At 42.9% G+C, this 11977-nt stretch overlaps 1 protein-coding gene across 1 annotated transcript in view; it reads left to right on the top strand.

Moving 5' to 3' along the window:
• hmcn1 (hemicentin 1) overlaps positions 1 to 11977 on the top strand; it is an 80724-nt gene that overhangs the window by 58315 nt on the left and 10432 nt on the right. Inside the window, 33 exon segments of the mRNA XM_056378753.1 lie at positions 78 to 191; positions 474 to 619; positions 784 to 934; positions 1231 to 1428; positions 1513 to 1626; positions 1736 to 1923; positions 2106 to 2202; positions 2296 to 2457; positions 2606 to 2719; positions 2810 to 3012; positions 3859 to 3940; positions 4058 to 4189; positions 4392 to 4541; positions 4673 to 4832; positions 4956 to 5080; positions 5232 to 5415; positions 5908 to 6005; positions 6107 to 6385; positions 6515 to 6711; positions 6915 to 6996; positions 7228 to 7364; positions 7452 to 7593; positions 7719 to 7863; positions 7983 to 8110; positions 8203 to 8359; positions 8582 to 8703; positions 8877 to 9041; positions 9464 to 9571; positions 10066 to 10203; positions 10285 to 10419; positions 10580 to 10849; positions 11264 to 11454; positions 11684 to 11897. Of these exon segments, the coding sequence (XP_056234728.1) occupies positions 78 to 191; positions 474 to 619; positions 784 to 934; positions 1231 to 1428; positions 1513 to 1626; positions 1736 to 1923; positions 2106 to 2202; positions 2296 to 2457; positions 2606 to 2719; positions 2810 to 3012; positions 3859 to 3940; positions 4058 to 4189; positions 4392 to 4541; positions 4673 to 4832; positions 4956 to 5080; positions 5232 to 5415; positions 5908 to 6005; positions 6107 to 6385; positions 6515 to 6711; positions 6915 to 6996; positions 7228 to 7364; positions 7452 to 7593; positions 7719 to 7863; positions 7983 to 8110; positions 8203 to 8359; positions 8582 to 8703; positions 8877 to 9041; positions 9464 to 9571; positions 10066 to 10203; positions 10285 to 10419; positions 10580 to 10849; positions 11264 to 11454; positions 11684 to 11897 (5028 nt within the window).

The raw sequence follows: 11977 nt of genomic DNA, 5'->3' as shown, positions 1-11977 counted from the left end.
TCACATGTTCATAACGAAACAGTCGACATGAATAGAGTAGAATACAACAGTACTATATGACTTATATGGCTTCACAGGTGGGCGAACCCTGCAGATTCTTAATGCTAAAGAAGAGGATGCTGGGAGATATACCTGCGTGGCCACTAATGAGGCTGGGGAGACACTGAAGCACTATGAGGTCAAGGTTTATGGTGAGACGATTTGGTTGTAAGTTTTTCTCAGTATTTGTCTGCTGGAGTATTCCATATCTTTGAAACATGCTGTATCTGCCTTGGCCAGGGAAGGAAGTCACAGTACAGTTTATTTGGCAAATGCATAACCTATTGTTCCTGATTTTAAGTAATGGTCAATGATATAATTTAATCTGTTGATGAATTAGCTATAAATGCTCAAAAATGAATGCATATATATATATATATATATATATATATATATAACATACTTATAATTATTGAATGCTTTCTTCACTCCAGTTCCCCCACAGATCAATAAAAATGATATCCCAGGGGAGGGACTGGCCCCCAAAGAGGTCAAGATTAAGGTCAACAGCACATTGACCCTGGAGTGTGCAGCTGAGGCCTTTCCTACCCCAGCACTGCAGTGGTACAAGGATGGACAGGTAGATGTTCTGCCTCCTGTCTCTAATGTTTTGAAGTCCATCCGCTAATTAGTAGGACATTTTCTATTGTCTATATATAGTGAATAAAGAGGTAAATGTTTATATATTTAAAATAACCTTTAAAAGTTACTTGGATTCTCTCTGATGCCTCTTCTCCTCCACAGATCTTGCGGGCAGACAACCATGTGTCCATTACAGCCAACGGTCGTATTGTTCAGATTAAGCATGCCCAGGTGTCAGACACTGGGCGTTACACCTGCATAGCCACTAACATAGCTGGAGAGGATGAGAAGGACTTTGATGTAAATATACAAGGTGAACTGGGTTGACTGATGCAAATGTGTTAACTGAAACTATTTGTGCATTTCATGGGCTCAAAGAGTATTCCTGTGTTTTTGTGCTTTTGTATTGAAATATTAAAACTCCATATTGAAAATGGTTAATACCTGCAGAAATGACTAGTGCTCTTAAAATTTTTAATTCCATTGGATTTTAAAGTTTTGTGACTAAAAACACCATAAACTCGATTGTGTTTCCAACCACACTATGAAATAACATTTCCAGGAATGCTGAAAGAATGGTTTCCTTCTTTTTCGTTTCCTCCTTTTTAGTACCACCTAATTTCAACAGGCCTGGTGGAGTTGGTGATACCACTTCTCTCCCAGGCTTTGGAGGGGATGTTCGGGATGTGATACTCAATAATCCCATCTCTCTGTACTGTGAGACCAATGCTGTCCCTCCTCCTACACTAACCTGGTACAAAGATGGACAACTACTGACCTCCAATGACAAAGTTCTTATCATGCCAGGTGAGACAGACAAAGAAAACAGAAAGAAAGAGAGGGAAAGACAGAGAATGTGTTCATACAAATTTTTACTGTTTTTATTCTCAGGTGGGCGAGTGTTACAGATTCCCAGGGCCCAGGCTGAAGATACAGGCAGATACACATGTGTGGCTGTCAATGAAGCAGGAGAAGACTCCATTCAGTATGATGTCAGAGTGTTATGTGAGTAAAAACACTTTTTGTGGTACAAGTATCAGTCAGTTGAACAGAGCTGGGGAAAAGTCTTTTTAAATAGAACAGTCTCTCACTGCACATTTCTGCGCTGCACCAGTGCCTCCGTCTATACGAGGAACAGACAGCGATTTACCTGATGAGGTCACAGTCCTGGTCAACAAAACTACCCAACTAGAGTGTCATGTGGATGGAAACCCAGCCCCCAAGATCACCTGGTTCAAGGACAACCGGCCAGTCAGCTCTGATGGTCTGCATAGAATCTTATCCAATGGGAGAACACTTCAGGTAACAACCAGGAAGGATTATATTATGATCTAATATATTAGAATGGATTGTTGACACTAGGTCCACCCCAATTTAATCTTTAATATTAGGGTGCTATGGTGTTGCTTTGTCTCTTACATGCATATCATGTACACTAGATCTGTATTCTTACTGAGTATGTATTTCTCCATCCTTCTTTCCAGGTGTCAGCTGCTCAGGTATCTGACACAGGGCGCTACGTGTGTGTGGCTGACAATGTGGCTGGGAGTGCAGAAAAATCCTTTAATCTCAATGTTCATGGTGAGTCGCATGGACATCCTGAACTGCCTTCCTTTTTTAAAATATGTGAAAAGATTCTGTATTATTTTGCTTTTTTGAATGTTTCTCTTTCAGTGCCTCCCACCATTATCGGCCTGAGTCCTGAGAATGTGACAGTGGTGGTGAACAACTTTGTGTCCCTCTCTTGTGAAGCTACTGGTTTCCCCCCTCCCACCTTGAGTTGGCTAAATGATAGGGGTCCCATTCAAGGCAACACCAATGCACTCATCATGCCAGGTACTGCATGCTTGGAGTAATCTACACCTGCATTTAAAAGGATAAACATTTAGCATAGTCATATTAGTCATATTGCAATAAAAGACTCAACAGGATATCCATAACTAAAGCCTAATTACAGCATCTGTGTGTCCAATTGTTCCTTCAGGTGGTCGTACACTACAGATTCTGAAAGCAAAAGTATCTGATGGAGGAAAGTACAGCTGTGTGGCCATGAACGCAGCTGGAGAGGCTTATAAACACATCTATCTCACAGTTTTTGGTCAGTCTAAATCTGCACTGTGTATAATGTTCACTGAGCGCTTCTTATTTTACTTCATAAACTGACGGTAAACGTTTTTCTGTCTTCCAGTGCCTCCGAGTATCCGGGACAGTAGTGGGGACTCTCCTGTGGTGGTGAATGTGCTTGTAGGGAAATCAGTAACCCTGGAGTGTGAGTCCAACGCTGTACCTCCTCCCACCATCACCTGGTACAAGAATGGGAGGGTGGTGACAGAATCAGCCAACCTGCGCATCCTGGCAGAGGGGCAGATGCTGCAGATCAAAGGCTCGGAGGTGAGACATGAATGGATACCACATTGTCTGCTCCTTGTTTTCTGTCGTTTTTATTTTTCAGCGATCACATGTCAAGTCAAACAGCGTGGTCTTGTCTTTGTCACCTCAGCTATAGTAGCTACCACTTTTAAAAGTAAAACTAAATTGTCTTCCTGTAACTGCCTGCAGGCAAACACTTATATTGACTGACTATATTGTGATGGAAATCTCTGAACTGGCCGTGATGACAGAGGTTTCAGGAGCCTCAGATGGTGTCGTAAGCAGAAGCATTTAGTGAAGCTTGATTCAGTCAAGGAGAAGAGAGAAGAGCAGTACAAGTTAACACTGTGTAATGTCACCCCTGTTCCAAAGGAATCCTTCCTGGTGGCCTCATTTAACCCTATAACTATATCATACTTACTACATGTCCAAATAAGGTTATTCCTCATGGAGCCACATTACATTCTTACATGTGTGAAGATTCTATTGGGTACTTAATCTTTAACATTACCTCACTTCTGTCCTGTGTGTGAATCATGACCCTGAGGGGGGTGTTCTGGTTATGGGATGTAACGGCTATTCACCGGAGACTCCTAGACTGTCCTATATCTGAGGGTGTCATCTCAACCTAGGTTACTATGGTAACTGCCAATGGTGATTGGGCAGCTGGACACTATCAGCTATGCTACAAATAAACAATACACCAATAAGGGACATGTGTGTGACCTGTGGAGAAACATGCCCTAATATCAGCTAGAGACCTAAAGACCTAATAATAAAGTAAAAAAATTCCTTCTCATATATGATAGTAAATATCGTTCAATGTTTTTTTGTACACCTGCCTTACATGTTACCTCTGTTCTTCAGGTGTCTGACACAGGACAATATGTTTGCAAGGCCACCAATGTTGCTGGCCAGGTGGACAAGAACTTCCACCTGAATATTTATGGTAGCACATTCTAGATATTGATTTATTCAAAACTCAGAAAATTCATAAAACACATATTTAGAAACACCACGTTACACTTGAAATGTTTAAGAGAAATCTCTGTCTCTCATCCCTCAGTACCTCCCAGTATCGATGGCCCAGCAGAGGAGAGTGTGGTGGAAACCATCAGTAACCCAGTCACCTTTTCCTGTGATGCTACTGGTATCCCTCCTCCCAGCCTTACTTGGTTGAAGAATGGACGACCCATAGGTATGTCTGCATGATTTAAGTTTAAGAGAGGTCGACTGTAGGCTTTTCGTCAGTCACACACACCAGAAAAAACGGTTTTATAGTCTGATAATGGCCTCCTGGGAAAGGAGATTCATTATTTGTCTGTGATATAACCAGGTACAGTAGCTATGCCAATGTCATTTAATTTAATACTAAACATATGAACTTCATGTTTCTTTAGAGAATTCAGAGTCTCTGGAGATGCACATCTTCTCAGGGGGCAGCAAGCTTCAGATTGCACGGTCACAGCTCTCTGACAGTGGCACGTACACATGTTTGGCCTCCAACGTGGAGGGAAAAGCACGCAAGAGTTACCACCTCACCATACAAGGTAAATGCACGTGTTTAAGTCTCAACTCTTTTCTAGAAACTATCACTGTTACTATATCCAATTTATATGTAACTTGTGTGTTAACTTACCAGATAATCAATGTGCCACTAACACCAGTAATTCTCTCTTAGTCCCTCCCAGTATCTCTGGATCAGAGCTGCCCAGTGAGATGGGAGTTCTGCTAAATGAAAGCATCCAGCTGGTCTGTCGAGTCCAGGGAACCCCGACTCCAACCATCCAGTGGTTGAAGGATGGGGAAGTCATCAAAAATACAGGGAACAAAGGCCTCAGGTACAGTAAAATCCGCAATCAAAAAAACAAAAAACAAATGATGGACTTCACAGTAGGCCAATCCAGTGATAAGTGATGCTAATAATAATCATAAAGATAATGTGATGTTGTCTTTGTGTTCAGGATCAGTCCGGATGGCAGCTCACTCACTGTGATTGGAGCTCACACCACTGATGGTGGCAAGTACACCTGTGTGGCCAGCAACACTGCAGGAGAGGAGGACAGGATATTCAATCTAAATGTGTATGGTGGGTTTAATTGATAATATTATTATTATTACCTTTTTTCAAATACATATTACATGTGATGCACAATACGATCTACTTTAAACTCTCATTAATGATGGGAGGGTGAGTGCATGTTTCTGTCACAGACCACACTCTCCGTTTGTTTTCTTAGTGCCTCCTGTGATAGACGGCAACACTGAGACAGCTGAGGAGTTGACCACAGTTCTGGACAGTTCTGTCAACATCGAGTGTGTTGCTACAGGCTCTCCTCCTCCTCAACTCAACTGGCTGAGAAATGGCCTCCCCCTGCCGGTCTCCTCCCACATACGGCTCCTCTCTGCTGGACAGGTGCTCCGGTAGGTCAGTTGTAACACATGGTGATGCTTTAAAAACAACTTCTTGTGTTTCTTATGTATGGGAAATGGTGGTCAGACATTTTTATTTGAAATGATAATAATATGCATTGTATGGGTAAGACTATGATATTGAACTCTTAGTCATCCCTGCCGATCAGCCTCTCCATCATGATATCAGTATTAAAATCGCGTCTTCATCTCTTACCCCAACCAAGGTTGCGAGAAACCTGCGTATCATATTTGATGATCAGCTTTCCTTATGTTGCATCCATCTCCCGGTCATGCTGCTTTGCACTGTGCGACATAAGAAAAATCAGGCCTTACCTGACTCAGTACGCCACCCAACTCTCTGTCCAGCCCATGTTTATCTCCCACCTCGACTGCTGCAATGCCCTCCTGACAACATGCCAAATAAATCGTATCTATATGGAGTTTACACCTTTTAGTACGAGTGAAGGATACTTATATGTTGTACCATTTTCTGTCTGTCAGGATTACACGAACCCAGGTTTCTGATGGTGGCACCTACACTTGCGTTGCATCAAACAGGGCAGGAGTGGACAATAGACATTATAACCTACAGGTGTATGGTGAGTATGAAAACATGACTTACTCGTAATGCAAATCACCAAACACCATTCTTCTGTTCGGCAATGAATGATAATCAATTATCTTTGATTACTGTCCTCAGTCCCTCCCGGTCTGGATGGAGCAGGGAGCACAGAGGATGTAACTGTAGTCAGAGGAAATTTAGTGTCTCTGTTGTGTATTGCCGATGGGACCCCGACCCCCACTGTGTCCTGGATCAAAGAGGGAGAGACTGTAGTTCCTGACTCTCACCTCAGGTTCCTCAACCTGAACACCACTGTACAGATCATCCAGGCCCAGGTCAATGACACAGGACGCTACACCTGTGTGGCTAACAACACTGCTGGTCAAGCAAGCCGCCACTTCAACGTGAAGGTGCTGGGTGAGTACAGTGCGGAAAGTAATACTGACTTCCTGACAATACTGAACAAGGCCCATTGTTGCTAATGTCTCAACTGTATTGCACAAATTTGCATGTTGTCATCTTACGAAATTCCATCTTCTTGTTCAGACCCTCCACGCATCAGGGGCTCAGGTGTACCTGAAGAAGTATCTGTAGTGGTTAATAATGTTCTGGAGCTTCAGTGTGAGGCCTCAGGTATCCCCACACCCTCTCTGACCTGGCTGAAGGATGGACGCCCACTCCCACAGACAGACAGTCTGCGCCTCCTCCGGGGAGGAGAAATGCTCCGTGTGGCCTCAGCACAGGTCAATGACCAGGGATTGTTACAGTGAAATCCCATTTCTCATACGTTTTAATACACCTTTAATTTAATCACTTTTCCTTAAAACCTTTGAACCTTACATTGCATTACATACTGTACAGTACTATCTATGGTAATTTAAACAGCTTGTGTGTCCTTTCTTTTGTTCTTACATGTTTTCTTTCAATTTTTTACACTTGTACTCAGTTGGAGGACACTGGCAGATACAGCTGCTTAGCCAACAGTCCAGCAGGAGACGATGACAAGGAGTTCCAGGTTCGAGTGCACGGTGGGTAACATAGATGTATACCCACTGTGTGCACTGTACATAATGTGTTTAAAGCAAAGCAGAAAAGGAAGACTCAGTTATACTCTACATAGTTAACTAAATCTATTTCTACTAATAGGTATTCTCTGTTATTCTTTATCGGAAAATAGAAAAAAATAAGATCTTCAAAATAAGACCTGGCTATAAAATCCATGTGCTAGCTCCTTTCTCTGTTTGGTTTTCGTGTAACAGTCCCTCCTAACATCGCGGGAGAGAGCACACCTCAGAATATATCAGTGCTGCAGAACAGACAGGTGACTCTGGAGTGCAAATCTGATGCTGTTCCACCTCCAACTCTGACCTGGCTCAAAGATGGCCAACCACTGCAGGTCAGAAACCAAACAAGGAACAACTATCCATAAAATGCATGACTTCTCCTGAGGTTTATTCACAAATAACTTTTTATCTTTCTGCAGGCTTCTGCCCGAGTGCGGATTCTGTCCACCGGCCGCTACTTACAGATCAACCTGGCTGAGCTTAGCGACAGAGCTCAGTATACCTGTGTGGCGAGTAACATCGCTGGCAAGACCACGCGGCAGTTTAACCTGGCTGTCAATGGTACAGTTACAGAGGATTTGTCTTTTTTCCAATTCCCTCAGTAAACAGTTACAGAGATGTATTGATCACAAAGGTACAAATGAATAAAATCCATGTGTCTTTCAATCTGTCACCTGTTCCTTCAGTGGCCCCAACTATCAAGGACGGCCCCCAGACAGTGTCAGTACACATCAACCAGCCATCAGTGCTCGAGTGTATCGTAAGTGGAGTCCCCCCGCCTCGTGTCACCTGGAGGAAACATGGTGCAATATTGGCAGGAAACAATCCCAGGTAAAGCCAAACGTCATACAGCAATGATGTTGTTGTCACTGATTGTATCTTAAACCACTATTACTATCATGATGTTATAACCGTTACATATACAATCCTGTCTGTATGAATGTGTACAGGTACACGTTTGCGGAGGATGGGTCTTTGCACATCCACTCTGCTCAGGTGACCGACACAGGCCGTTACCTGTGTATGGCAACAAATCAGGCCGGGACACAACGCAAGAGAGTAGATCTGCAGGTTTATGGTGGGTAGTAAATATGTGCAAACAGAATTATTTCCATCACCCACAAATACAGTCACCCAGTAATCCCATGATCGCTGCTTCTCATCTTTCAGTTCCTCCTTCTATCGCCGATGGTCGCACCAATGTAACGGTTACAGTCAACGTTCAGACCACCCTGTCCTGCGACGCCACTGGCATACCCAAACCCACTGTCAGCTGGAAGAAAAATGGTCGAGCCATCAATACTGACCAGAACCAGAATATGTACAGGTTGATCCAGGTTTTCTCTCTCTCTGTTTCCTTATTCAAGATCTTAAAAACTCAGCTCAAGCCAGGCTTCACAGAAAAGACAAATATCAAAATTTATAATCATTTTATGATTATACAGCAATAAACCAAATTAATCTCTAAATAGTTTGAGCACATAGAGGCAGGACTTTAAAGTGCATCTACTTCCAAATACTGACTTGACCTCTTTTTCATTTTTTCCAGATTACTATCATCAGGCTCCCTGGTAGTTATAGCTCCCACAGTTGAGGACACAGCAGTGTATGAGTGTGTGGTCTCTAATGAGGCAGGGGAACACTCCAGATCCATCAACCTCACTGTCCATGGTGAGTAATACAGCATTATTCAACAGCTTCATAATTCTGCTAATGATATGTTCATCATTGTCTGTTGTAAACATTTTTGGTTCACATTCACAGTTACTATTGCTGAAAACACAGACTTAAAACATTCTTATCCCCTTTGTTTCTGTCTCCTTTTCACTCTTATCTCTCCACAGTTCCTCCATCCATAGCAGACGAACCCACAGAATTAACTGTAACCAGACTGTCCCCGGTGGTTATCGCCTGTACTGCATCTGGTGTCCCTGAGCCCACGATACACTGGAGCAAGGATGGCATGAAGATTACCAAAGAGGGACGAGGATACAGCGTCCTGCCCTCAGGTCAGAATTGTGCAAATAATATCAAGTCAGGTTAATTAAAATGTGATTGTGGATAACTTGCCAGTGAGGACAGGGTAACTGTCATTAAACTGTTACCAGACATCCACATGTTTGTGCACAAACCTGAAAAGCAATGTACCCAAAATAAAAAGGTAACTGTTCTTCAACCCTTTTGATTACTATCATAAACCTGTTCTCCTTTGAAAGGTAACTAATAATTATTATAATTTCTTTTTTTTGTTTCTTTGTTTCTTTGCCTCACCTGTTTTTATGGCATAAAAAAAGGAAATATAAGGTAGTAGTACGTTTTTGTGTTGAACAAAAACACACCAGAAGTACAATACCAAAATGTCAAATGAGTGGGACCTTGTGATCAACATGAGGTAATTATGTTGATCAGGTCTTTGTTATTCTGTCCTCAGGTCCAGTAGAGATTACCTCAGCTGAGCTCAGTCATGCTGGACGCTACTCATGCACAGCGAAGAATGCTGCAGGCTCCACCCAACGCCATGTACAACTCACAGTGCAGGGTAAGAACAACTCAAGAGACGATACATCAAGTTCTGACCTTAATTGATTTTTTTTTACTGTAGATTGTATATAGCTCCTGAGACTTGGCCATGCAGGATTTTAAAATAGTCATTTGTGTACTGTGTCCGGGAAGGTTCCTGATTTTTTTCCTAATGGAGCTGTGGTGAAAGATCTAGAAATCTTCCTGAATCTTGAAGAAAATAGCCAAAGCTGGCAATTTGCCCAGGTCTGACATAGGAAACCGACTCTGGTAGCTTAGAAAAAGCTCCTTCATGTTCACATGGGAAAGGGAACTCATTACTTGCTTCACCACTGAACATCATTAATGATTTTCCACATGATGAGACAGAAATAAGTGCCAAAGCATTTATTTCATCTGTGATTATATGTATGAATTTTATGCTCCAATTGCTGTCTAAAATCTGCTTTCATTTTCAGTTATTTATATTTTTCATCATTCTGAACATCAGCCTTTTCCTTTTTGCCTCCTCAGAGCTTCCAGTGATCCAGTCCCACCCGCCCAACTTGGACGTTATCCTCAATAACCCCATCACTCTGCCCTGCAGGGCCACAGGCTCACCGAGGCCCACCATCACCTGGCAGAAGGAGGGCATCAACATACCCACCACAGGTAATTCATCCTGTCTGTGTGTGTCAATAATTAGACTGTAAGCAGTTAGTCATAACATCATTTTCTTTTGCTCTATACCAGGTGGAAGTTTCACTGTGCTGCCTAATGGAAGTCTGCAGATCTCCAAGGCTTCTGTTTCAGACTCTGGTACATACATATGTGTGGCTCAAAACCCGGCTGGCACTGCACTAGGGAAGACCAAGCTCAAAGTACAAGGTAGGTCACACACAAAGTAACGGTAATCAGACTAAATAGTTGTCAAGATAAAAAAAGTGTTAAGTATTAGTCAGTCTTACAATGATGCTGATTCTTTCTCTTGCTAATAATGCCATGTACTGACAGCATGTGATATTTCTGTTTGCACTGTGTCCTGCAGTGCCTCCCGTGATCAGTTCAGAGAATCAAAAGTACCTGGCACCAGTGGACTCCTCTGTGACGCTGCAGTGCCAGGCTGACGGCTCCCCTCCTCCCTCTGTCACATGGCATAAAGACGGGCAGCCGCTGAAGGAATCTGTGCGGCAGCGGGTTCTGAGTTCAGGCTCCCTGCAGATCGCCTTCATCCAACCCAGTGATACTGGACGATACACATGTACTGCTGCCAACGCAGCGGGAACTGTAAACCTTGAAATGAGCCTTACTGTACAAAGTAAGTTTTAGTCAATTCACTGTAAACCACATTACTGAAGACAACATACGACTATATGTTTGTGGTGTTTGTTTATGTTGTTCATCTGTGGTGATTCTGTTGTTGTATGACTTTGTTGTTACACCTTGATATCTTTTTTTATCTCAAAACCACAAAGATGATGTTGCTTCATGTCCCTACCTGCTGCTTTGACTACATTTGCATTTAGCACTTCACTAGCAATACGGTCTGTTACTCCAGGGAAGCTTGAAAACCAATGCCTCCATTTGTGCCGTAAAGCGATCCAGCTAATTTGCCATAAAATCAGACCCGCTGGCTCAAAATGTCAAAACGTAGCGCACAGGGCATTAGAGGCCACCAATATCTTTTTTAGAAATAATGTGATAATTAAAAATGAACCCCTTATTTTTGCAGTCCCTCCCTCCATTCGTGGTGGAGAGCAGGAGGTAGCAGTGGTAGAAAACAGTCAGGCCCAGCTGGTGTGTGTGGTGGAGGGGGTCCCACATCCCAGCCTGTCCTGGGAGAAGGATGGTAATCCTGTCAGTGAAAGCACAGGGGAGTACACTATCCTGCCCTCTGGAGAGCTGGTTATAGACATTGCTCAGGTAAGAGAAACAAAGAGCAACAAGTTATCTTCCTGCAGACTACTAGGAAGTGACATTGACTTGTATTAAATTTAGATCTGCTCATCTTATTGCAGGTAATGTAATTAATAATTGATTATTCAATGCATGTTATTATGTAACAAGTACTACGCCTGTCTTGTGCCAAAAAGATGTATTTAAAAAAAACTTTCTGCATGTTCTGTCTCTCCTGATCTCTCCTCTGCACCAGCCTGATGATGCAGGCAGTTACACCTGTATTGCCACTAATGCAGTCGGGCAGGACAGTCAAACAGTAACTCTGTCAGTTCATACCCACCCTGTCTTCACTGAGCTGCTCGCAGATGTGGCCCTCAACAAAGGAGAACGCCTCCTGCTGACCTGTGGGGTCAGTGGCATCCCGCCACCAAGGATCACATGGGCCCTCAACAACAATATTATCCCAGGTGAGGAAACATCTCCACTCGTTAGGCGAATGTTTTATAATTGCTCAGAAATAAAAAGTCCCCCAAAATCCATTTTTATG

This window comes from Seriola aureovittata, chromosome 6 (assembly GCF_021018895.1).
Source record: "Seriola aureovittata isolate HTS-2021-v1 ecotype China chromosome 6, ASM2101889v1, whole genome shotgun sequence".
Taxonomy (NCBI): Eukaryota; Metazoa; Chordata; class Actinopteri; order Carangiformes; family Carangidae; genus Seriola; species Seriola aureovittata.
The sequence above is the reverse complement of the archived record's forward strand: the minus strand, read 5'-3'. Positions and strand labels throughout refer to the sequence as shown.